This window comes from Pseudorca crassidens, chromosome 20 (genome assembly GCF_039906515.1).
Source record: "Pseudorca crassidens isolate mPseCra1 chromosome 20, mPseCra1.hap1, whole genome shotgun sequence".
Classification (NCBI taxonomy): domain Eukaryota; kingdom Metazoa; phylum Chordata; class Mammalia; order Artiodactyla; family Delphinidae; genus Pseudorca; species Pseudorca crassidens.
Window position 1 is genome coordinate 52,682,169 of NC_090315.1, and position 27,445 is coordinate 52,709,613.

A 27,445-nucleotide genomic window follows, 5' to 3' on the forward strand; every position below is an offset into this window, starting at 1 on the left:
ACTTATCATCATTATTATCATAATGACCTTTACTGAGTGATTTCTATGTGCCGTGGGCACCATATTAAGCGTTCTGTAGAAATTTCTATGATACCAAACATTTTCCAGATGAAGGGAAAGGATCAGAGAAATAAGGGAACTTGCTAAAGATCACGCATCTCATAAGACAAAGGGAGCTGGGATTTCAGCCAGGGTTTGCTGAAATCAAACTTCACTCCCACTCTTCACTGCTCAGTCCTAGACACAAGCCCCTGAAGTTGAAGGGCAATCTGAGTTGGACCAAATACCACAGTCAGAGTCAAACCTTCCTCTTGCATTGCCACAGGCTTCTTCATCTAGGCTTCTGTTCTCCAACTCAGATTACCCTTAGGATGAGTTTTTCTCTTTCCCCCAGAAGGCGTATCTGCTCTTCATCCAAATAGATACATAGTGGGGCTCAGACACTCTAAATTCTACAGTAAACTCTGATGAAACTTTCAAACTGCCCTCTACAAAGCCTCCTGCCCTTCCTCCCAGTGCAGACATACCTGCTTCTTAAAACAGACAATCCGTCAAGTAACAGACTTAAACAAATAAAAAGATCCCTGTCTAAGATCAGAAAGAATTGCTTTTCATTTATCTATGCTACACAGAGTTCAATCAGCTAATGGGAAGCTATTAAACCCACTGTTCCTATCATTGGTCTGAATGATTTCGTAATTGGATTCTCTGTATCCTCCAGCTAAACTGAAGAAAACTGTTCCAACTGGGGACTCTGTACTAAACTCTGACTCAACGTTTCTGCAGCCAGAACCCAGGATGCATAATGCAGCTAAAAACATGCCCACCTTCCCAAAGACAGCACTTTCTGCTTTCAGATCCTGGAGAACGTTTCTGTCTGCCCGCAGAGGAGACGTCCCATGCCCCTGGGACTGCTCCTTCCTAGGAAATAACGAGCAAAGGCAATTTGCACCCCCTTACCCACTGAGTCCACATCTCTGCCCTCAGCCAACAGCGTTTATGGGACACTTGACTTCTTCTTTTTGCTCTTTTAACATTTTTTGTTCCTTTTCCTATTCTTTTTTCCTTTGTATCCTAGATTTAGCTGGTATGATTCACCCTTGAATAGAAACCCAGTTTCCAGTATAACTGAGAAGCACGGTCAAATTCTGTTGAGTCCTTTAGAAAACACCAAAGCTGGATGCATCCGTGCTACGGAGAAAAACTTCTCTTCCCGTTTAGATCCGCTCGCTGCCTCCTGCCCCCTCCAGACTCTCTCCCTGTGCTCTTGAAACTCTCCCAGATTCTCAAGCCCTGCCCTTGCTATCTCTTGTCTTTTGCATCTATCTTTGCTCACCTTTCACATCTATTCTTTTATGTTCCGGGATAAATATTTGCTCTTCCCAAAGCACAGCAATCAAGCAGGTCTTTGTTCTTCCCGGCTTTCCCCTTGCTACACAAGGCTGCCAACCAACATTCCCTCTAGCAGAAGGAAGGAAAGAGCTTGAATCGCTCCTTGGTGTTTTCCTACTTACACCTTCAGTGGAGGAATCATCCTTGGCAAGGCTAGAATATACCCTGGGCTAAGCAGAGAACGTGGAAGAAATAGATTTTAAGGCAAACTCTCTGCTTTGGAATTGCACACAGTCCATGAGGAAGACAGCAGGGCAGTGACTGTGCTACTACCTCCTTCTTAGGCTAATTAATTTTTTTTGTTGAAGTAGAGTTGCTTTACAACGTTGTGTTAGTTTCTGACGTACAGCAAAGTGATTCAGTTTTACATATACATATTATTTTTCATTCTTTTCCTTTATGGTTTATTACAGGATATTGAATATAGTTCCCCGAGCTATACAGTAGGACCTTGTTATTCATCTATTTCATATATAGTAGTTTGTATCTGCTAATTCCAAACTCCTAATTTATCCCTCCCCCACCCCCTTTCCCCTTTGGTAACCACAAGTCTGTTCTCTATGTCTGTGAGTCTGTTTCTGTTTCGTTAATAAGTTCATTTGTGTCATGTTTTAGATTCCACATATAAGTGACATCATATGGTATTTGTCTTTCTCTTTCTGTCTTCACTTAGTGTGATAATCTCTAGTTGCATCCATGTTGCTGCAAATGGCATTATTTCATTCTTTTTTATTTCTGAGTATTATTCCATGGTATATATGTACCACATCTTCTTTATCCATTCATCTGTCGATGGACATTTAGGTTGCTTCCATGTCTTGGCTATTGTAAATAGTGCTGCTGTGAATATTGGGGTGCGTGTATCTTTTTGAATTTGAGTTTCATCTTTTCTGGATACATGCCCAGGAGTGGGATTGCTGGATCATATGGTAACTCTATTTTTAGGTGTTTTTTTTTTGCAGTACATGGGCCTCTCACTGTTGTGGCCTCTTCTGTTGTGGAGCACAGGCTCCGGACGCGCAGGCTCAGCAGCCATGGCTCACGGGCCCACCCGCTCCGCGGCATGTGGGATCCTTCCGGACCGGGGCACGAACCCATGTCCCCTGCATCGGCAGGCGGACTCTCAACCACTGCGCCACCAGGGAAGCCCTATTTTTAGTTTTTTAAGGAACCTCCGGACTGTTCTCCATAGTGGCTGCACCAATTTACATTCCCACCTACAGTGTAGGAGGGTTCCCTTTTCTCCACACCCTCTCCAGCATTTGCTATTTGTAGACTTTTTAACGATGGCCCTTCTGACTGCTGTGAGGTGGTACCTCATGGTAGGTTTGATTCACATTTCTCTAATAAAGGCTAATTAAATTTAAATACTAATTAAGTAAAATTAAAACTTCAGTTCCTCACCCACACTAGCCACACTTCAAGTGTTCAGTAACCACACATGGCTAGTGGCTGCCATATTGGACAGAGCAGATACAGAACATTTCCATCACTGCAGAATATTCTTTGGACAATGTTGCTGTAGTCTACCTTATTCGTTTTCCCACTGAAACAACTGTTTTAGGAAGCATAGTTTTTATCAGCAGCAATGACTTAGGAGATAGCTGTCATGTTATAGCAAAAATGGACTGTTTCTCTGTGGGAACCCTGCCCCTCTGGGGCTCCAGTGAGAAGTCAAGCAGTAAGCGCTTTGCACTGTCTCATAATGCTTTCTCCCCTCATGGAGAGGTGGGATGAGGCTGGAGAGCTTGGGAGAATGGAAGCAAAGGGCGCAGCCATGCCTAAGTGACACTTACCTGTGGAACCTCCATGACTCCTGCAAAGCGAGTTAGTAACTGCCCTCCCTGTGCTAGTTGTGACCCGTGTCCCACTGCCTGTTAGGGAATTGTCATACTGTGAAGTCATTTATTTCGTTGATCTCTGAACTCTTGGGAACCAGAGATGTCATTGTCACTGTTGTAACACTGTCACTGTTGTCCTGAGCCAAGTCCCAAATCATGGAAGGTCTGTTGAATTTAAATTAAATTAGTTTGAATGTTCTACACAACCAGTCACTGCCAGGCATCTGTTTGAAGTCAATGACTCCGTCAACATCTAACCTGGACCACAGAGATTTTAACCTTTTCAAGAACCTTCTTAGGAACCTTCTTAGGAGTAAATACCTGCTGTGTCCCCAGGAGAGGCTGAGAGTAAATGAATAACTCCAGGTCCAGAAATCAAGGGGTTGGTCTTGGACAGCTTGTTTTGGACACATTCATGCCGTGCTTTTCTGTTTCTGCTGAAAATGGCTCTTGATATTTAGATTCTCAGTGTATCTCCTTGGTCACTTTGTTCCATGTTTGAAATATTACCGATGTGGTTTTTTGGTTTTTTTTGTTTTTTTTTTTTTTGTGGTACGCGGGCCTTCCACTGCTGTGGCCTCTCCCGTTGCGGAGCACAGGCTCCGGACGCGCAGGCTCTGTGGCCATGGCTCACGGGCCCAGCCGCCCCGCGGCACATGGGATCTTCCCGGACCGGGGCACGAACCCGTGTCCCCTGCATCGGCAGGCGGACTCTCAACCACTGCGCCACCAGGGAAGCCCCCTACTAACCCATTTTTGAGATGAGGAAACTTAGGTTCAGGGAGAGGAAGCTACCCACGCGAGGAGGAGCCAGTAAGCAAAAGCGAAGGATTTAAATTTAGCTTTGGTGACTGCAGAGGGTGTCAGCAAAGCTAACAATTCTTTGGGAAAGCCTTTCCGGGGCTCACTGTTTTGACTCCGTGGTTATCTTGTCTGTGAGCCCATCTCCGGGTGACCGGGTGAGCTCTCTGGCTACACTTCTGTAAAACCACTCATCACGCCGCATTGTGAGCAGCTTTCATGATTCTGTTTCCCCATGAGAAACTGAACCCCCTGTTAACTGTGGGTATCCAATACTAAGTGTCTGCTTGGGATATAGTAAGTGCTTAATGTGACAGATGAGTCGAGAAGTCCCCTCTTTGTAACTGGGAAAACTGAGTGATGCTCTCTCAGAAGAAAAGCAAAGGGCAGTAGCCTCTGGAGACATCACTTGCTTTCATCCCTTGGCTTTGTAAACCTCAGTGCGCCTCCGTTTTGTTCTCTGTGAAATGTAGGTAACGTCGTGTACCTCTTTGCCTTGTTATGGTTGTTGGAAAAATTAAATATCACACTCATAAAACACTGAACACCATGCCTGATACACAGCGTGCACCACATACATGTTATCTACTACAATGACTCACCACCAATAAGTCCTTTCTCCCCATGCCCCATCACTTGAGAAATTATAATGGGGATTTCTAGAGATTCTACTAGCTTCTTGGGCCCCCCCGCCCCACCCATCACAAAGCCCTATATGAGAACCGGTCTCAGAAAGGGTCCATTTCTTCTTGAACAGTCTTCTTTCTGGAAACAGCTGATTTGGGGCTACTTAGAGCAATTTTTCTCAGTGCTGATGGCACGTGAGAATGTGTGCTTGGGTGAAACAGACTCTCAAAGCTAGAGCCAGGATGTACACGTTTAAAATATATATATCACCACGATGATCCTGACATGCATCCAGAAAATGATTATTCTTGAAGCTTGGTCAGCCTGCACCCACGTGGTCCGCAGTTATTGCCGCTGGGGGAGGGTACTGACTGCCGTCGCTCACAGAGTGAGGCTCACGGTCTTAATACAGTATTTGTTTAACATGAATTCAAAGTATCTTGGAGATGTTTCAGAGAATCATAGAGGTCATGATTTAAAGAAACTTAAAAAATGTCAGCTAGTCCTACGTCTTGAATTCCCTCCATGACATCTTTTGTGAGCTTCACAAACACCCTTAGTAACCTGGAACGTGACAGCCTATCCAACATTTTTTTTAAGTGATTAACTTCAATAAACAAAATTACTCTGTCAAAATCTTCTAAAAGTTTCTGAATGCTTATTCTCAACTTCCGTACACATCTTCTCCCGACCAACAGCGACTAGTTCAAAGATCGGCATCCGTGCATGGACCACGTTTTGATTAGCTTTCGTGTAGTGGAGGCCAGAGCAGTGATGATGTAGAAGAGATGGGAGAATTGCTGGAGTGATGGTTGGAGTAGCGAGAAGAGATGAGATGAGGTGCGCAGTGGAGGGAATGACTTTGCTATCCGATATTTTAATCAGCAATTTAGACATAAAAATCAATGGCATGATAACTGCATTTTCAGAGGACACAAATCCAGGAGGAAAAGCCAATTTTTTTGGATGAAAGAATTAGGATCCAAGAAAGAGCCAGACAAATCAGAATGATGAATCTAATCTAATAAGACCACATTTAACATGAGTAAATATAATTCTTTGGACTAGGATCAAAAAATTCAACTGCCCTAGAGGATGAGAGAGCTTTTCATTTTCTTATCTATTTAATCATCATCTATTAATTTTTACCTTGTCTCATTCCAAAGACAGCTTGAAATAGCTTAAAAAGAAATAGATAGAGCAGCGATTCTCTAAGTGTGCTTCCCAGACCAGGAGCAGCAGCACCTGGAGATCTGTTAAAAATGCATATTCTGGGGCTTCCCTGGTGGTGCAGTGGTTAAGGATCCACCTGCCAATGCAGGGGACACGGGTTCGAGCCCTGGTCTGGGAAGATCCCACATGCCACAGAGCAGCTAAGCCCGTGCGCCACAACTACTGAGCCTGCGCTCTAGAGCCCGCAAGCCACAGCTACTGAGCCTGTGTGCCACAACTCTGCAAGTCTGCACACCTAGAGCCTGTGCTCTGCAACAAGAGAAGCTGCTGCAAAGAAAAGCCCGTGCACCACAACGAAGAGTGGCCCCTGCTTGCTGCAACTAGAGAAAGCCCACGTGCAGCAATGAAGACCTAACACAGCCAAATTAATTAATTAATTAATTTTAAAAAAAAGAAAGAAAGAAATACAAATTCTTGGACCTCCCCCATAGACCTACTTAGTCAGGAACGCAGGGATGGGGCCCAGTAATCTGTGCGTTTACAAGTACTCCTGCGAATTCTGATGCACAGTCAAGTTTGAGATTGAATCTAATAGAGTTTAAGATTTATTTTAATGGGAACTCCAAAGCATTCAGAAAGTTAAGATGAAGTTGAGTGTTAGGATAACATAGAGAATGAATGCCAGAAAGCTCTGCAGTGTGTGGGGAGGGGTGCTACAAATTTGGTTCAGAGCTTCCTAGTAGCCAATGCAAAGAAAGAAATATAATCAGTTTCTACACTGCACTGGGCCTGTAAGAGCCACACAAACAACCTTTGTGCTGAAATTTGAGGAAAAATTCCCTGTCTTCATAAAGAAGAGAATGTGTATTTTAACAAATATTGGGTTCAACAATATCCCTTCAGTAAGTAAAACAGTGGGTTACTGAAGGTTGTTTCTTTGGCCATGTATCTCCCAATTGAACCAATGATGGGGCAAGATTAGGGATTTCTATTGAGTGTGAAATCGAAATATATGATTGGGCTCTATTGAGCTGCATCAGTAAAGAAGCAGTCTTCCGGAAGAGGAAGGTTTTCATCATACAGTTCTTCGTGTAATGGTCTGAGTGTTTGGATTCCTGTGGTCCATGCTGAGGATACCGATGATCTGAGGGAGGAACAAGACGGCAAGAGATCTAAAATCCTTTCCCATGAGCCACCCCTGCCTTCCTTTCACCTGGAAAATAAAAGGGGACCTTCTCCATATCTACTTGCCTCTTCTTTGCTAAATCCTTCACTGGGCCAACTTTATCTCAAATTGGAAAATTAATAAACTATAACTGGGCTGATTCCTCTGTCATCCACTTAGTGGTGTCCTTTAAGAAATAATTTATAAGCTTTTGCACAGCAAAGGAAACCATGAACAAAACGAAAAGACAATCTACAGACTGGGAGAAAATATTTGCAAATGATGCAACCGACAAGGGATTGATTTCCAAAATATACCAACAGCTCATACGGCCCAATATCAAAAAAACAAACAACCCAATCAAAAAATGGGCAGAAGACCTAAATAGACATTTCTCCAAAGAAGACATACAGGTGACCAACAGGCACATGGAAAGATGCTCAACATCGCTTATTAGTAACAAAATGCAAATCAAACCCACAATGAGGTATCGCCTCTCACTGGTCAGAATGGCACCATTAAAAAGTTTACAAACAATAAATGCTGGTATAGAGAAAAGGGAGCCGTCCTACACTGTTGGTGGGAATGTAAATTGGGGCAGCCACTATGGATGACAGTAGGGAGGTTCCTCAAAAAACTAAAAACAGAGTTGCCATATGATCCTGCAACCCCACTCTTGGGCATATATCCAGACAAAGCTATAATTCGAGAAGATACATGAACCCCTATGTTCACAGCAGCACTGTTTACAATAGCCAAGACATGGAAGCAGCCTAAATGTCCATCAACAGATGAATGGATAAAGAAGATACATATATACATATATATGCATACACACACACATACATACAATGGAATACTACTCAGCCATAAAAAAGAATGAAATCATGCCATTTGCAGCAACATGGATGGACCTAGAGATTATCATACTAAGTGAAGTAAGTCAGTAAGAGAAAGACAAATACCATATTATATCACTTATATGTGGAATCCAAAAAAAATTGACACAACTGAACTTATTTATAAAACAGAAATAGACTCACTAACATAGAAAACAAACTTATGGTTACCAAAGGGGAAAGGGTGGTGGAGGGATAAATTTAGGAACTTAGGATTAACAAAGACACACTACTGTATATAAAATAAACAACAAGGACCCACCTATAATGGAAACGAATCTGAAAAAGAATATATATATGTATATGTATAACTGAATCACTTTACTGTCTACCTGAAACATTGTAAATCAACTATCCTTCAATAAAAAAAGAAATAAATTATGTCTTCTTTGATATTATTAGCATATCCAATGGAAATTAACAGAGCTCAAGCCAGAGCTTTGGGGACAAGAATACACAGCAGCCTACCATGGTTTATAGGTAACAGAATGACAGCCTAGTGGTCAGAAACTCAAACTTTGAAGCCATATAAAAAGGGCTTGTACCCCAGTTCTGGTACCTACAATAGGGCCTTGTACAAGGTACTATATCTTCTTTAGGCTTAACCATCCTCCTGAACAAAATGGAGATGAAAATGGTCCATACCTTAATACCCAACCTGTAGCATCATCATCAAGTAAGCAACATTTGTTGAGTCTAGTAGAACATAAAATGAAAATAGCTAGACATCTCCCATGAGACTTTACAGGGTTGACATCCATCACTTCATAGACAATAGAAAACAAAGTACAGACGCCAAGGCTAGCTTGCCTTCCTTCAGCTTCTAGATAGAATCTGAGCATCCCAAGTCAGTGTCTTTTACCAAGACCACCAAGCATCTCTTCTTCTCTACCTCAGCTTTGATTTTGATAATATTTGAAGCAGAGCCCACAGGATAAAGAACCACCAAGCAAACAGAGTGTGAGAGCTGGGGTGGGGCCGGGGGGGAGTGGGCTTCACAGACGGAGCCAAGGTCCCGCAGCGCACTGATGGCAGTGCAGGAAGTGGAACCCACGCACCCTGCATCTGTTTCCTTCCACCATTTTTCTCTTAGTCTTCTTGCCCCTGATTCTTGACATTACTGATTTTAGTCACACTGAATTTACTTGCGTTGCAGATTTCATGGTGTCACGGGGTATAAGATAAGCAAGGAGCTTGAAGATCTTGATTCAAGTCTCAGCTCTGCCATGGACTGATTGTGTTGTCTTTGGCATAGCCAGCTTTCTTATTTGAGGCTCAACATTCACATCTATCTAATGGGAATAATAATATCTGCACTTCTTGCCTTTCTAGGATTGTTACAAGGTTTAATGAGATGTGTATAAAAGCACATTATAAACTGCACTATGCTATGCAAATGAAAGAGTTATTTTTTAAAGAGACTGCTTCCAAATTTCCCTGTACCTCCCTCATTCTGTGTTTTGAGTTTTTCAGGGTCCCTTTCTCATACCTCGGCCTTCATTCCTTCAGGATGCTAAGGCTCAGTAATAACCCTTTAAGCCTATTATTTGACTAATAATTTAGTGTGGGAGGGAAACAAAACAGCCTTATTTTTATAATTATACCAATATTTGAGAGACATAGGATCACTTAGAAGACCATTACATCAAGCGCTTCGCAGCAGTATTTCTTTTTGCAATGCTCTCAAATGTTTAAGAGCCATGTAAAAATTAGGTAAGAGAGACATTTGACAATTACCCCTGATATGGGCCTGAGTCATCAGGCATAGTCATTGCTACCCCCTCAAAATTTCCAGGTGAAAAATCAAATTATCTTAGCGAATACTGGACACTATAATTATGATGATGTATGGCTTGATGTGCCCCTGTGTTTTCCTGTTGTGTTCGGAGAAAAAACGTGTTTGATAGACCCAAGTTTAAGTTCATGGGTTCACCATTCATTGTCTGTGTGGCCTTGGGCAAAGAACTTATTATCTCGAAACAATGTTGCTGGTTTTGTTTGAAAAAAGAAAAAAAATGAGGTCAGTAATGGCTGTCCAGTGGGTGATTTAGGGTTATTGATTATGGTATTTGTTTTCATTTGTATTTTGGTTTCATGAGACAGAGACCACACATATAACCTATTATGAAGACATGCGTGAAGTATCAAGGGAACTCTTGGATATCTGAGGGCAGGAGGCACGTGGGGCTGGGTTTCACCACATGTAGAGACTGAACCCTTCCATCCTTGATAGCTCAGCAGTGAGGTGTGTATAACTCACCCTGGTATAGCCTGTTAGGTTGGCTCTGTGACCCAGCTCAGTTCTATTTTTTTGACATCCTTTCTGGTACTAAGTTTTTCTCCTGATGCATGTTTCCCAATTCATAGTTTTTGAGAGAACGTCCAGTTCTCAGGCCAGCTCATTTACTTTATACTGAATGGGCTCCTGCTTAGATTGTGAATGGCCACTCCTCCAACATTGGGTCCACCACTGGGTCAATCAGTGGGCAAAGAGACAAGAAGTCATAAACCTGGTCCCTTGGATGTGCCCCTTCGTCAAGGGCATGGCTGAAGTTTCCTTAGAGACGGAGTAGGGCGTCATCTGTGAGGGCTCAGTTTCTAGGCTTGGCTTCGATTCGGATCCTGACTTGGACGGTTTCTAAAGATGCGACCTTACACAAGTAACTTAATCTTGTTGAGTCTAAGTTTCCTCATCTAAAAAATGGATATGATAGTTCACACCTCGTAGGAGTGTCATTGAGTCTTAAATAACAAAAGGGAAGTGTTTAGCACGGTTTCTGCCACGAATTGAACCCTCAGTAAATGCTGGATAGGTCCATATCAGGAGGAGGTGTGTGGGCAGGCACCATGAAACAGGTCTGATGCAACACATAAGGGTACTTCATTAACAACTGTTCACCTCCTCTGTGTGTTGAGATGAACAACAATGACCCGTCCTCTGTCCCCTGGGATACACCTCCTTCATGTTTCTGTCCTCAAGTTGGCTGGCATTCTCCACGATCCTGACAGAATCACTGCATGCCTCACTGACAAAATGGGATGCTACAGGATTTTATAAGGTCTGTCTTAGCCCTTCTCGCTGGAATCAAGTAGCTGGCTCCCCGTCTACAATCACTGGGCCCACTTCACGCTGGATGGAGATTGGCCGCCGTATCGAGCAGCGTAGAAAGCATCTAGGATGCAGCCTTCTCCAGGGGCTGGAACGTTTACGGCACTGTTGAGTCATTTCTTCTGGCATTTTTCCATCAGGGTCTTGGGAAATCCTAAGTTTTCACACAGAGGATATAACACAGTGAACTGAAATATGCGTGAAATGAGATGGGGTGTTTGACTTGGGACGTAGAAATTCCTTTTATTGTTATACAGCGATGCTTTATTTATTTGATTGTGTCGGAAAATGGACTATTTCACAGAAGTGAAGCTTACAGATACCTGAAGTTTTCCCACTTCAGCTCTGAAACTATTTGTAACTCTTGTTTAATGGGAATCTTCCTAAAATGTATCTCACACATCAGCCTTCTTCTTAACAGAAGATGCAGATATTATTATTGAGTACTTACTATGTACTTGGCACCATTCTTAATGCTTAACTCTTATTAACAACCCTGTGGCATGGGTGCTACCATAGCCCCCATTTCACAGACAAGGAAATTGAGGCTTAGAGAAGTTGAGTAACTGAGCCAAGGTTACACAAGGAGAAGTCATGGAATTGAGATTTGTGCCCAGATCTCCCCGAGCTCTTAAAAAACTGGCCACATTATTGGAGAATATTTTGGTTAATAAATGACCCTAAGAACTATTAACCATCAAAGCAGGACCTTTGGAAGTCTACACATACATTTCAGGAATGTGTCCAAGACGCTGAGCATCCCTTGGCCGCTTTTTAAAAGGAGTTAGGGGACTTCCCTGGTGGCGCAGTGGTTAAGAATCCACCTGCTAATGCAGGGGAAACCGGTTCGAGCCCTGGTCCGGGAAGATCCGACGTGCCACGGAGCAACTAAGCCTGCGAGCCACAACTACTGAAGCCCGCACGCCTAGAGCCTGTGCTCCGCAACAAGAGAAGCCACCGCAATGAGAAGCCCGCGCAAGACAATGAAGAATAGCCCCTGCTCGCCGCAACTAGAGAAAGCCTGCACGCAGCAAGGAAGACCCAACGCAGCCAAAAATAAATAAAATAAATACATTTTTTAAAAAAGGAGTTAGTACTCAAACTGGCAGCACATTTTTTGGGATATTCATGAATATTCCTTCATTCAGTGGATGTTGCGTGAGTCCCTACTGTGTTGCTGTGGGCATAATGTATGCCAGGTGTTCTGGAAGCAAAGAAATACGAGGCATGCAGCTGCCTTCAGAAAAGGTACATGTTAGAGATACTTCAGTGGGGCAATATGTGCATCTTGCCTCATTTGTGTCCAGAAAAACCTAAAAAAGGGATGATTCTTGAACCCATCTTTCAAGGAAGTCATCCTCCTTGCCCTTACCCATTCCTTATGGGTGAGACTGATAAGTAGAGACCAGGGGATGTAGGTAGAGTTAGATGCTTCCTTGGCTCCAAAGAGGCCAAGGAAGAAATGGGCCACCTGTGTTTAAGAAAGAGTTCGCGTCTTACTTGAAAAGGAAGCTGTGGCTGGACGCTAACGGGCCTTGGGCCAAACCGAGGAGTTTGGTTTCTATAACCCGTGTCTTTCCTAGATGGCAGCTTATGAAAACAGGCAGTACATTAGAACCACAGCTGGTGGGAAAAAATACATGTTGAGTGAGATATGTGTTCCCACTTGATTAGTTCACGGGTGTTAGACGCAATTCCCAGTTGCAGCTCTTGAAAAAAATCCAACAGTTCAGAGCATTGGTAGCATCATTAGAATCAAGTATGTGGTTTTCCAAGGCAATGACTTTGATATATTTTAATGATAACTTTCTTATTTCAAAAGTAATATGTTTGTAGAAAATACCTAATGACTTCTCTCAGCCAGAGGTAACTAAAGTTTTTGAAATGAACCCTCCAGTCTTCCCATCCCCATTGGTCCCTCACTTTGACCTATATTCTTCGAGTCACCCTCCTGCAGCTGGACCCAATGTGGTCTCTTAATGGCTCATAGTCACCATTATGGGTACCGTTTATGGCTCGGCGCTCATGTAAGTCGATGGGATGGTTGAGGTGTGACGGTTGTTTTGAGACCTTTTAGGTTAGGTCTTTTTTCTCTTTGTTTTTCACACAATGGCGGATGGCCATTGTGTCTGGCTGCTTTCCATGTGTCTTCTTATAACCTCTTCCTAGTATATTTTTTACCCTTGATTAACTGCTAGAACAGCTAATGACCAGGCTGGTTAATACATACTTTTAAAATAAGACTAAGGAGGCTCTGAGTGGGAGCAAAGGGACTCTCTTTTGAATTAGAGCGTGAACTCTGCAACTGCCATTTGAAGGGCTGGGAAAGCATTAGTTGTCTAGAAAGATCACTGCTTTACTTTATTGGTGACATCTAGCTAAGTAACATTACTATTAGGCATGTTTCATCAGAAAATTTAAAAAGAAAGGAGAGAGGAATTGGGGAGCGGGCGAAGGGAGGGAATGGGAAGGAAAGAAAACTCAAGCCAGTGCTTTCTTTCGGATCTCATTGTGAATTTCTTTTTTCATGTTTGCTGTTCACAGTGGTTTAAACTTCATTGACTTGATGGTGCGACAAGGGAATATCGACAACCCTCCCAAGACCCCCCTGGTGCCAGGATTTGAATGTTCTGGGATTGTTGAAGCTCTGGGAGACAGCGTTAAAGGATTCGAGGTAATGTTTTGACTTCTGACTGAAAGGATGATATCTATCTGGAATCCATTAAGATAATAAAAGAGTATGCAAGATATGTTTGAAATAATCTATAACGTGTCTTATTGTTATTGTCTCATTATTTGGGTTTATTAACAGTGGTTGTAAATGATAGGACTTTCCAAACGTCTCATACCTTTCCCATGTACCGTCTTGTTGTTCCTGGCAACGGTCTGGTGAAGGGGCCAGGGGAAACCTTAGCATCCCCTTTATTCATTTTATACAGTTATTAATAAGATTAAGATTAATACAGCTATGAATTTGGCCTTGTATTAACTAAGTGTACATCCCTCCTCTCTCTATGCGTGGCTCTCATTTCCCCATCACTTCAGGCTCAAAAGTCAACTACAAAACGCAAAAGTTGGGGAGAAGTAGCCTCTGTATTTTATAATTGGGTTCCTTTAAATACCTACTTAGCTGATGCATCTAAGCGATCATTTATAAATCGTTATTTCAGACACTGGGAAAGTGGCATTTTTGGATGAGGCTTTTAAAGCCGAAGGGGAGAGGTGACTGACAATGAGACAGGATCGGCTATGGGCTGGTGGCTTGGGGAGCAGGGCAAGGGATAAAAAGGGTTATTATATTATTCTGACTACTTTTGTACATGTTCAAAATTCCGCATAATAAACTTTTTTTTATCGCTGAAAAGATGTATGACCCTTCCTACCATTATCATGCAAATCAAGTAGGATCTTGTCTATAAAAACTGAAAAACTATGGGCAAATCAATTGCACAAAATTGCGGTAGTTTGGAGCAAGAAAAAACAGTGGAAATCAGGCATAAGAGCTCTCGCTCGACTTTAAATGCTTCCCACGGAGAGATGAAGGGACCTCACATTTGAGAATCTACCATAACTAGAAACATGGGGAAGTTACTGTTTTTCAGCCTGCAAGGTAAATATTGTTATCCCCTTAGAGATGAAGTTCAGAAGGGTTCAGTAATTTCCATGTGGTCAGAAAGATAATAAGTAGTAGCTGCAGCTGGATTCAAATCACCAGAGCCTCTTTACTCTTCCTGCAGTCCCACGCTCTTTCCCTCTGTTCTCCACCTGCAACCACTGCGACAGTTAACACAGGGAGAGAAGCGCTATAAAAGGCAAAGCCAGAATGCGCCCTTGGAATTGATTCTGAGGCTGCTCAGCTCTCGGTGCCTCGGAGCCTCAACATACTGTGAAAATATCAATATGCTCCCGATTCATTACGATGAACGTCTGGAAATCTCATCCCGCTCATCCGTCTTTTTGCCGGTGGTTTCCAGATAACGTGGCAGAAAAACGTTGAGAGAGCAGTAGATGCGCTTTTTCTTTTCTTTCCTATGACTTTACATTTTCTGTCCCCAGGTAAGCAATCTAACCTCACGTGGCAGCACCATCTCTCCCTGAAAGTGCTGCACGTGAGCGCTATGATCTGCTCTTCGCCCCTCCACGTGGTCCCAAAGGAACAGTTCATACCGTTTGCGCTATTCATCTTGAGCACTGGATAAATAACCCACCATTTTAGACTGTAACAGCAGACAAGGATGTTGTTGGCCTTAGTGTAGAGGGAGGAATCACTGCTTGATTACTTGTATTGTTTCCCTTACATGTGATCTTTCTTCTGCTAGTTAGCCCTGACTTGCTATTTGTCAAACCGATCCATCACCCCCTCCACCCTCCTCCAGTACGTTCAGTTGCACAAACAAACAAAAGCAGCCACCTACAGCCTTCCAGTCAGGGTGTGATTTGGGAGAAAACCAATACTAATAGGCCCTCTGTAATTCTGACTTAAAACTTTCAATCATGTTGGAGATGGGATTCCACACGGCAACACACTGAGTAGCTCTTGGCTTGACGGATTGAAGGGAGCCTTGAAAAGTTGTTGCCAGAGGCTCAGCACTAAAAGGAATCATTTGGGCTCAGTCGCCCAGGACTAATTTCGTTTTTTTAAACAGAATCAAGTAATGAGGTGAATCGGATGTTTAAAAAAAAAAAAAAAGGTTCCCCACCGCTGGACTCTGAGACTGGGGCTGCTGATCTGATGGCTGGTCCTCTTTTTGCCATTTTGATAGTGAAACAAGAAGTCTGGAGCAGTCAACCCTGCTGGGATGGCTACGACCATCACTGCCAAGGTGGTCTGGGCTGGCTATGACCATCACCGTCAAGGTGGTCTGTGACAGCACAACCATCGCTGTCAAGGTGGTGGAAACACTCTTTTCATAGACTCTGTTGACACTGGAGGCCATCAGCTGCTCTGTGGTGTTATGGATCTTTGGGTTTGCATGATTCTGTGCAAACTAGGATGCCAGTGTTAGACTCTAGAGATCCTCTGGTCCAAGCTAGGGCATCTGAGATGATATTCCTGACATCATCATTTGGTTTTTAACGCTTAGACAGCTGTTCCTCTGCTTCATGAAACTCAGTGGGTCGATATTTAGCTTTTGATCATTCAACTGTGAAATCCAAGAGATCAGGAACCAATCTGTTCTTTTTAAGAGTTAGCATTAATTGTTCTCTCCTCGTTTTACATGCACAGTGCCAAGTGGATTGCATGCATATTATGTCATTTAATCTCCATAAGGACCTGTTCCTAATATTATACCCATTTAAAAGCTGAGAAAACTGAGACTTAAAGAGTTAGACTAATATTCCCAGACTTGGTAGGTTCCCCTGTTGTACATCCTTATATAAATTTATTTCTTCTTTGTAGCACTTAGGTGTAATGAATTAACTATTTGTATCTGGAGTCAGCCTACCTAGATTCACGTCCCAGTACAGCTACTCTTTGGCTACATGACTTTGGGCATGTGCTTTCATCTCTCTTTGCCTCAGTTTAAATGTCTGTAAAACCTATGATCATTCGTCTGTAATATGGTGCTGTAACAAAACCCATCTCACAGGAGGCTTTTGTTGTTGTTTTTGAGCAGGGGTGAAAGAGAAATCCTAAACTAGAAAGAAAATAAAACAGTCGAGTCGATCATAAAAATATATATACACTAAAACACACACATATGAAAGCCGTTAATTTACTGAGAAATCACTATGACCACAGCAATCTGAATATTGCATTTAAAAGTTATAGTATAAGCAACTAACATCAAATAGCAGAATGGTTCAATTGAACTAGCACTTGGCAGCTCGTGTAAGCCATCAGTGATAGTTTACTTCGTATTTACCTTTAATAATGATATGCTATGAAAAAAACTTAGCATATGATTATAACCACTTTAAAGGGAAGACTGCTTTTTTTTCTTTTTTTTGAATGGTGTCTGGCTATGTAAACCACTGATAAAAAAACCCCCCAGTATTCAGCCCTGCCTCATCTAATCATGAGGTAAAGCATGTGACAGCCTTAGGACAATGTCTGCCATATAATACGTGTGCAATAAACGTTAGTTGTTATTCCTCACACCCGATGGCATTTTCCTAGTTCACTCTAAGCCTGGCTGCTCTTGTTCAATCTCTTGCACTTAGATTTACATGGCTCCTCTGATGGACCACGTTTCACATCCGATGTAATTGGTAATCCATTGATGCAAATACCACAGTGAACTAACCTGGCAAGGAATCTATATGGGGTGGGAGAGAATAGCTGAGAGTAGATTTGACTCCTAGCCCCTTTGACCTTCCCAGTTCCCAAACAGGGAGATTAGATGAGAGGTTAAATCAGTAATATGACCTTCCAACACTAACATTCCACGGCATGTGATGTGATGCACGTTGTATCGATACATTTATGCTCCAGAAGAGGGGTAGAGTCCCTGGCTTCCATGGCCCCTGGGAAGCTTGCACAGATGGACTTCAAGAGCATCCACAGGGACTTCCCTGGTGGTCCAGTGGTTAAGAATCCACCTTCCAAGGCAGAGGACACCGGTTCGATCCCTGGTCGGGGAACTAAGATTCCACATGCCACGGGGCAACTAAGCCCACGTGCGGCAACTACTGAGCCTGTGCACTCTGGAGCCCACTCGCCACAACTAGAGAGAAGGCTGTGTGCCACAACTAGAGAGAAGCCCACGTGCCACAATGAAGAGCTCGCGTGCTGCAATGAAAGATCCTGCCTGCCGCAACTAAGACTTGACACAGCCAATAAATAAATAAATAAATTCTAAAAATTGTTTCTCGTTAAAAAAAAAAAGCGTCCACAAATGCCTTGAAAGGCAGGTGAGGTGAAGGTGTGCATATTTGAGGGTTTGGGGTTTCTTTTTTTACTGGGAAGGACTCTTTAGTTTTCGTCAGATTCTTAAGAATATTTGAGAAATCTCTCAGAAAAGATTAAGAAACCTCCACTAACTCTGTGCTTCCCTATTCCCAGATCGGGGACCGTGTCATGGCATTTGTCAATTACAATGCCTGGGCAGAGGTGGTCTGCACACCAGTGGAATTCGTCTACAAGGTCCCAGATGACATGAGCTTCTCCGAGGCCGCTGCGTTCCCTGTGAACTTTGTCACGGCCTACATGATGCTCTTTGAAGTTGCCAACCTGCGAGAAGGGATGTCTGTGCTCGTGCACTCTGCTGGCGGTGGCGTGGTAAGTGGGCTGCTTGTGAGGCCTCCTCCCCAGGGTCAGGATGGAGGAAGTGCAGTGACGCCCAGCTGATGATGAGATTCCTGTGTGAGCTGTGTCCATTCGTAGGGATGAGCGCTATGGTTCTGGTGAAGCTCACATGGATGGTGGAATTTGTACAGAGGATTACGTGTGGGGTAGGATGAGCCTCAGGGATGGTTTCCCTGGAGTCTGGAAAGGTCTCCAAGATGGCGTGTTAGGACTCAGTGTGTCTCAGAGATGGATTCTGTAGAGAAGCACTCTCATTCTTGGTATCTCAGTGAGCTGTTACGTCAATCGTCGCGAGCCGCTTCGTAAGTCGTGTACTACTAACATTAGCTGCAACACCAAAACGGAGGATGATTTACTTTTCCAATAAGTTGCCACGAATTCGTGACGCTTCCCATAGTAATGGCGCCCTTATTCATTTGTGTTCTGATATATTTTCTTGAGTGGGAGAGAGGTAGACAGAGATTGTCCTAGCACAACAGGAATTACACTTTAACCTAAGTCTACCCATGACAGTGGCTGCCTACGTGAATGTCATCTGTAAGGTGTGTTTTTGACAAGGGGGGAAATAATGGAAATTAAAATCGCTGCTCTGGAGCTAAGGGATGGCATAGGTTTCTTCCATGGTTTGGATGGGTCTCGGTACCAGTCACTCCATATGTATTGCACAGCTGTCCCGTGGCAAGCACTGTGTTCCCATCGTGGTCTACTGGGGTTGGAGGAGAACTCTTTGAGAGTAGGAGACATTACTCATTAATTCAACAATTATGTATCAAATACATACTATGTCTTGGACTTTATGGGAATAGAGATTAAAAAGAGAAGGTCCAGATACACCATCCAGTATCTGTGTGAGAGGTTCTTGGTGTTGGGGATTCTGTGGTTTGATGAACTCAGAGATGAACTCTTAGGTTAGGTGTATCTTGATGTTTTCACTGGAGGTTCTACTAACATTGATTTTTTTTTTTTTTTAATCTTGGCTTTCTACAACTACCAAAACCCTACATAGTGTTAAGCACATTTCCGGTTTTCCTTTCCAAGAAGACAAGCTCACATACAAAAATGTGAAGGCAGAGACGTGACACTTTAGGAATGCTTTAAGAGGAGTCCCGTCAATCACTTTAGCAAATTTGCCAATGTCTTTTGACCATGAGTAAAGATACAATAAGAGTTAAAATATCCCTCAGAAAAGAAATGGATTTTGGTGCCACTGAATCTGTTAACAGCAAGCAAGCCATTTAGAATGCTGGCATTTATGAGCTCGGTGCGCTCAGCATACAAAGCATGAGAGACCTGTTTTCATATTATCAACATAAGCGCCAGGCTTTACGATGGGGCTGGACTCAGTTCTGCTGAGAGTCCATGTTGAAACATTGGCACTGATGATGTTTCGTTTCATGTTTTGATTTTGTTTGTTTGTTTGAGTTTGTTCTTGGAACCAAGAGAAATGTATCAGGGACATGGGTCTCACAGAAGAGAAAAAAAGTCTTGGAAAATAACAAAAGTTCTTATCATGCCTTGTTCTAAGCTCACAGACGGTACAACAGCAAGAAATAAAACGTGAAACAGATGAAGGAACTGGGGAGAAGGGACAGTGAGGGTAGGTAACTAAGCTGCCGCATGTAACGCGGGCTTTGATGTGCTAAAGCTTTGTTGAAGGCTCTTGCTTCCTAATAGTGAGTTGTGCAAAGAGAAAAATGACCAGTCACGTGCACTAATGTTCATTTGATGGAAATAAACCAGTTATTAGGAAAACCATAACTAGTACTGGGTTTTAAGACTGGGGGAATCTTTCTCTGTGGTTTCTCATAAGAAATCTATGCTGACAAGCAATGAACATCCATCAACAAAACGGTTATAATAAATGCAATGTCTGTGATGCTTTTCCTTATGGTGTGCTTGTAATGTGGTCCAATAGCACCGAAGTAATGCAACATTTAGCAAAAGCAAATACCCTAGGCCAAGAAGGATGTGGTCTGGCTTAATCCATGGACAGTTGAAGGGTGTGGTTGGACTGCCCAGCTTTCAGGTGGGTGGGTCTCCTTAAATAACATTTTTCCAACCAAGATTTGCTAAGTGGTTTTGCACACAGAGTTCAAGGTTTCCCTGAGAGGAAAGTTTTTTGGCCAAGTGCATAACCACATACGTGAATGCTTAAGCAAGCTGAGGTGGAATTGACACTGTCTTACAAAACCCAACAAGTTCTAAAGGGAGCCCAGACCATTTCACCACCCCACGGTGGAAAGACCAGCGAGTCACCCCAGGGCAGAACTAGACTCCTCCCAAGAAGACAGCCAGCCACAGCTCTCATGATGGGGGGAGCTCCCTGGGGAGTACTTTTTATGCATTATCTGTGATACCCTGGAGAGGTGTGGAGCTGCTTCCCATCACTGTTGGGTAGGTCTGGCGTGGTTGCTGTGGTAGGCAGGATGATTCCCTTCCCCCCCCACACACACCCCAGATATCTATGTCCTGATCCCTTACATGGCAAAAGGAATTGTGCAGATGTGATTAAGGAAAGGACCTTGAGATGGAGAGACTATCCTGGATTATCCAGGTGGGTCCGACGTACCCATAAGGGTCCTAAAAGATGGAAGAGGGAGGGAGGAGAGTCAGAAAGAGATTCAGAGATGTTACCCTGCTGGCTTTGATGATGGAGGAAGAGACCGTAAGCCAAGACATGTGGGCAGTCTCTACATGCTGCAAGAGATAAGGAAAGGGATTCTCCCCTGGAGCTTCCAGAAGGAACGCAGCCCTGCTAAAACCTTGATTGTAGCCGAGTGAAACCCATTTTGGGGAATTCCCTGGCGGTCCCGTGGTTAGGACTCTGCGATTCCACTGCAGGGGGCCCGGGTTCTATCCCTGGTCAGGGAACTAAGATTCCACAAGCCACGCAGCGTGGCCAGAAAACAAAAAAACAAAAAACCATTTTGGACTTCTGATCTCCAGAACTGTAATATAATACATCTGTATATAATGTAATACAGATTACATTCTTACTTATCCTATTACAGTAAACTCTAATAGAATAAATTGGTTTTGTTTATTTGCTTTTAGCCATGCACTTGGTGGTAATTTGTTGCAGCAGCAATAGAAAACGAATACAGCCACTTTCTCTGGGCTGCCTCCCTTCCCAGTGTGGAAAGCCCACAGAGGCCTGAAGAAAACACAAGTAACAAGTAACAGAACTAGGATTCACACCCTAATCTGGCTGATTCTAAAATCTATTCTCTTTCCACTTGACAACCCAATCATTCATTCCTTCACTTATTCATTCATTCAACATATATTTGTTCATCTTCTACCTTAGTGCCAACTACAGACATTTCAAAGAGCCAAAGACTATGGCCTGGGTACATGTTTCCTAATTTGATGATGATGACAAAGAAAGTTCAACCTAATTAGGATAAAGTTTCCTAAACTGAGTTCATATAAAGTGTGCAGTTGTAATGGCACCAAGACTTCTGTCTGATTTTTATCAAAGGCTGTGATGGGATATTTGCAGATAGGAAGTGAGAAATGCCACCCTAAACTGTAATATGGAAGGAAACTTTAATATATTATAGGAAAATAATTCAATCCAGAGCCAGTCACTTTCTCATTGGAACTGCCCAAGTGTCAACACTGCTCTGTCACATCTCTGAAGACATTGTTGATTTCCTCTGACAGTAGCACGGCCAGATGGTGTAAGACAATAACGCCACTAATGAAATCTTTAGAACCTGGTTGAAGATTCCTCACAATCTCATAAAGGAAAAGTAAGAAAATACATAAGCAAGTGGGGCTCTTGTCAGGAACTCCCTTAGAGGGTTTTGCTGCCAATTCCATTAACAAGCTGCCATGGCCTTGAGCATCTTAACTGGGGGTGTGCTCCATTTCTGGAGAATAACCTTACTGTTACTGTGTGGATATTTGCATCCATGTCTGACATCTGATGCTTTCCGGGCTTTCAGAGCCCTTTGACCTTTTTCATCATCTCATCTGAACAGAGAGAACAGAGATGGGCCGCAGATCTTGGAAAGGAAAGCAGAATTTAACTTTCTGACAGAGTTAAATGGCTACTACTCAATTATTAAATTCTATTCATTATGGATGCGGCATTTCCCAGTGTCATTCAGATCACTTCCAAGGAGCTACCAGAGAGGGAGGGCCAGAATCTACAGGGGCGCATCATGAGCCCCGCCCCCCCGACCCTATATAAGGGCTCATACGTTGGGGGTCCTTCCTGAATGGCTTAACCATACATCATTAACCACACACCATTCTAACACGAACCTGGGAAAGCATGGGGTGGGCAGGAATCCTTAGTGTGGTGGAGGAATGGGACATATTGGAGAGTCACTCCATGTCAGCAGAAAAGACACAGCCATCTGCAAGATCACTACAGGAGAACAGTTTGTTGAAAACAAAACCATTGCTGATCATGAACAGCACCAACATCTACCCAGCTACAAGTCAGCGACCCCCAAATCATGGTTAAGTCTTCTCCAGGTGCCTCACGTTTGAAATCCTGTGATTCATTCCCGCCACATCATAAATGCAGTAAACGTTTGTGAATCAAAAGCTGTTGCAAGCCATTTTTTTATGTTCTAGAAAAGCTATTTTTTGAGCTAAGGAGGGCCCCATCATTGAGTTAATCTCAGAAAAAAACTCCTTCCTAGGGATCTTGTGAATTTCAGTCTCGTAAGCAATCTTTGGCGGTCTAGCTCATGCCATCCCGCGTTCTGAATATTCTTCTGAGTTTTCTGTCTGCATCCAGTTGCATTATTAATTGAACGTGGCCTCCTTTTCATGGCCCTGTGGCTGTCTCACCACCCCCCATCATCCCATGGTACAGCTATGCTCAGTCTGTACCCTTCAGCACTCCAACTAGAGGGCGCATGCATGAGATCTCAGAGCTGGAAGGAGACAAAGACACCAAGTTTTGTTGCACACTAGCTGTTGAAAACGTTATTCATCTAGCCCTCATAACAACCCTTCCCGTGGGAGAGTACGTGGCAGTGAAGGTTCAGATCACGAGCTCTAGAGCCAGACTCCCTGGGCTTAATTCCAGCTCCATCTTCCCAAGCCCTCTAAGGCTCTATTTCCTCACTTGTAAAGTGGAGTGACATCAGGGCTAGCCTCAGGTGGCACTCGTGTACTTGGAGCAGCGCTTGCACGTGATAAACACCCAGCGAAAATGAGCTATCGTAATTTCCCAGATTCAGAATTTCAGTGTTGTTCCCAAGGCTGCAACGTCCATTAGGAGAAAAGCTCAAATGTGAACTTAAAATCCAGGGCCAGGAACTCCCAATCCAGTGCTCTTGAGACTAGCCCACAGCAGTGGCCTCGGAATCGTCTGCACCTCCTCTCCTGTCTTCTGCCTGCCCCACCCTGTGCCCTGGACAAGAGAGTCTTCACTATAGCAAGACCTCCTGGTCCCCAGGGGCCTGCAACGCTAGGAAACAGAACCTCTGAAAATTTAAAGAGGACAAAGTGCCTCTGTCATATCCTTCCTGAATAATCCAAGAGACGAGGATTAACTGCCTCTCGGCATCAGCAGGAAGGGCTGTGGCCTGGGGGCTCCCTGGGAAGGTTAAGACCCTTATTCCATAACTGTTCACCTCAGGTAACAGGTCCTCACCCTCCTAAATGTCAAAGATGCTGCAGAGACGTGTCATGGACCAAGGCCCCACCTCCCTGCTTCCAGAAATCTCTGATGCTGGCCAGTGCATGACTCCTCACAAGTCAGCAATATGCCTTAGGTTAAGAAAGAATATATCTAAAAACATTTCTTCCAAGCTAGGTTGGTCTATGTCCGCAAAAGCCTCACGTGATCTTTATTCTAGTTGCTTTTAACTCCTTGACAGTAAGTCATGACTGAGCCAAAGAAACTGTCTTTATTACAGATATTATAAAGGTTAAATTAGGCCTCTGAGACAGGATTCATTCGCTCAATATTTGTTGAACATATGTATCAGCTCATGAGGGAATAAAAGCTAAAATAGATGGAGTCCAGTAATTTCCATACACTGTCTGTGAGGTAGATACTACTACATCCCCATTTCAACAGAGGAAACTGAGACACAGAGAGGTTAAGTTACTTGCTTCAGGTCACACAACCATGGAGAGGATGAACTGGCATGTGAACTTGGGTCTCTTTGAATACAGAGGCTACGTTTTTAAGTACTGGGAGGCCATGCTCAGAGAAATTGTGCTTCTGCTTAGAATGGAGTGGAATGGATTCCATGCTGTGGGTTTTGTTGGTGAGCTTCCTTCCCGAGGAGCTGAGGACAACCTGGGGTTACTCAGGAGAGCTATCTTCAGGAGGAGGGGAGCATCTTCTGTTGACAAGACCATCCTTTCAAAGAATCAGGCAGATTTAGTGCTGAAGCTGCCCTTGACGTTAACTGTCCAGCTGGAAATAAGCCCTAGGTTGCCATGTCCACGAAGGCGGGGATGGTGCGATCTCTTCATCCCTGTATCCTGAGCACAGAGCCCACTGCCCAGCACACTGGGGTTACCTGATAAATATTTGTAGAGGAAATGGAGGAAGAAAGGGGCCAAAAGGCAGCATTCAAGTTAATTATGAAGACAGTGTAGAACTTAAGGACCCGATTCCAAAGTCAGAGCTGGTTTTCATCCTAGCTTCTCTATTTGCCAGGTGAGAGACCTTGAACAAGCACTTTAACTTCATTGGATCTTGTTTCTTCATCTGTTAAAAATGGGTATAATACCTATCTCAGTTTTTGTATGGTGTTTTAAAAGATGATTATGGGGGCTTCCCTGGTGGCGCAGTGGTTAAGAATCTGCCTGCCAACGCAGGGCAGGGGACACGGGTTCGAGCTCTGGTCCGGGAAGGTCCCACATGCCACGGAACAACTGAGCCCGTGTGCCATACAACTACTGAGCCTGTGCTCTAGAGCCCGCGAGCCACAACTACTGAGCCCACGTGCCACAGCTACTGAGCACGCGCGCCTAGAGCCCATGCTCCGCAACAGGAGAAGCCACCGCAATGAGCCCACGCACCGCAACTAGAGAAAGCCCGCGCGCAGCAATGAAGGCCCAACGCAGCCAAAAATAAATTAATTAATTAATTTAAAAAGAAAGAGGATTATGGAATGGCCTTTGCAAGCTAGCTGGCATAGAGGAAACTCAAGTGTCAGCTGCTGTTATTACTATTACTATTATCATCATATTATTATCTATCTGGTTAGAAAATATTACTCACTGCCACTCTGGCACTTATAGCCAGAAGCAAGAGAGCAGCAAATAGGACAGTCAGTTGGCGGCTGGTTGTTGGAACTTGGAGCAAGGGGCAGATAAAGCCGACCTCAGCATCCTTTGTTTATCTTCCCTGACAGGAGGCTGCACAATGGTCTCATGAATTAGTGGGGTTGTCACATAAGCCCCTTTTCAAACATCACTTCCCTAAAACACCTAAGACATAATTAGACTTTAAGAAGATTTACCTCTGTAGTTCCAGGCCTTGGACATGTGCCAAGAACTCCAAATACAGACTAGACTTTGCTGAGTTTATATAACCCCAGGGACCCGCCCACTTCCCCAGCAACACACCCAAAAGGCCACAGTTGCTTTTCAGAATATTACTGCCCATATTAGGATGAAAACAAATCAATTCAGCTGGGAAAGAATGAGATGTGTAGCAAGAAGCAGCCTCGTCTGTTCTCATGGGTACCCACCAGGCTATCAGCCATGGTCCTGGGTACTCTACCCACCCCGGCCAGCCACTGGTCCCTCTGATGGTGTCCATCCTGCAGCTCACAGCTCACTCCATGAGAAACTCAACAGAATCCCCACTCCTCCCCTGTTCAAAACGTGTTCAGGCTTCTCAGTGGTATGACCTGATATACAGATGAACATTCAACCCCACCTCTCCTCATGCAACCTGCAGTCCTCCTCCCACTCCGCCTCCCCATTCTTCCCACCCACCCCCACCAAGCTTGGTCATTATTCCCCTCCCTCCCCACCCCCAGCCCCTGTCTCTGTCTCTCATCTCTCTTTGCTTGGCTCTCTTTCTATCTCTTTGTCTATCTTTCTGTCCGTTTCTCGGACTGTATCTCTATCTCTTGCTCCTTTCTTTCTCTTCCTCTGTACCTTTCTCTTCTTCCCTCTCTCTTCTTTCTCTCCTTCCTCCCTTGCTTTTATCTTTTTTCTCTTTCCTTCCGTCCTTCCTTCTTCCTTCCTTCCTTTCTCTTGTTCTCTCTCTCCCCCCTTCGCCCTCCCTCCCTTCCTTCCTTCCTTCCTTCCTCCTTCCTTTCTTCCTCCCTCCCTCCCTCCCTCCTCTCTCTCTTTCTTTCTTCATCTATCTAGTATGAGCCCTGAGGATAACTGCGTTAGTCTCTGGGTATATAAGAATGAGCACCATAAGCCTGATCCCACCATCCTGAAGCCTGCAGTCTTGTGACTATAATACATATTTACCAGGGACACATGAATCATCGATGACAGTGGTGATAGGTACTAAGGGGGGAGGAGATGGTGCTGTGACTGTAGCACAAGGGACCTAAGCACCTGGTCTAGGGAATCAGAGATGACTGTATGAGGAACTAAACTTAGAACTGGTATTTAAGGATGAGGAGGTGGAAAGAGTGAAGGGAGGAGGGAAGGAGGTTATGAGAATGGGCAATAATGTGGATCTGGGTCCATTCAAGAAACTGACCAGAGTGTGGCAAGAGAGGAGAAGAATAGAGACAAAAGGGGACAGTGAGGGAGTGGCAGATGAATAACCACATAGCAGCCATGTTGGCAATTCTATCCTTATCCTTATCCTAAAAGCCATGCGGAAATATAAGAGGGTTTTGAGCAGAGATTTAACTCATGGTTGACATTTTTATAAGATCCTGTGTTGCTGAAGGGTGAATAGATTGGAGCAGGTCAGTGTGGAAGCTGGGTGATTGAGGGATGGCTATGTTCTTCAACTTCTCTCATTAGAGCAAATACAGTCCTGGATGCCTGAATGCCAGATATTCAGGCATCCAGGACTCTATCCTTTGGTCTGACAGCATCACAGTGCAACCCTGGATAAGCCCTTTCCCATCTTGTGCCTTAGGTTTTTCTGTAAAACAAGGTAGACCAGATGTTTCTTCTGTAAAATGATATAGAGCCAATGGTTTCCAAGGCCCTGTCCACCTTCCTTGGTGATCCTGTGCTTTCTTGTGATGCTGCCAGTCTTTACCTCCTAGATGAAAA

General features: G+C 43.9%; 1 protein-coding gene, 1 long non-coding RNA gene and 1 other non-coding gene across 4 annotated transcripts in view; 1 reads left to right on the plus strand and 2 right to left on the minus strand.

The window, feature by feature from the left end:
* LOC137215338 (uncharacterized) overlaps positions 1 to 27,445 on the minus strand; it is a 234,144-nt gene that overhangs the window by 137,866 nt on the left and 68,833 nt on the right. The gene's annotated exons all lie outside the window — the stretch shown is intronic.
* VAT1L (vesicle amine transport 1 like) overlaps positions 1 to 27,445 on the plus strand; it is a 148,387-nt gene that overhangs the window by 10,447 nt on the left and 110,495 nt on the right. For both annotated transcript variants that reach the window (XM_067720439.1, XM_067720438.1), the window contains exons 2-3: positions 13,552 to 13,681; positions 18,014 to 18,229. In XM_067720439.1, the coding sequence (XP_067576540.1) occupies positions 13,552 to 13,681; positions 18,014 to 18,229 (346 nt within the window). The remainder of the gene's footprint in view (positions 1 to 13,551; positions 13,682 to 18,013; positions 18,230 to 27,445) is intronic.
* On the minus strand, positions 16,863 to 17,016 carry LOC137215832 (small nucleolar RNA SNORA15). Its single transcript, XR_010939462.1, has one exon. It is a non-coding gene; the product is annotated as a small nucleolar RNA SNORA15 (small nucleolar RNA).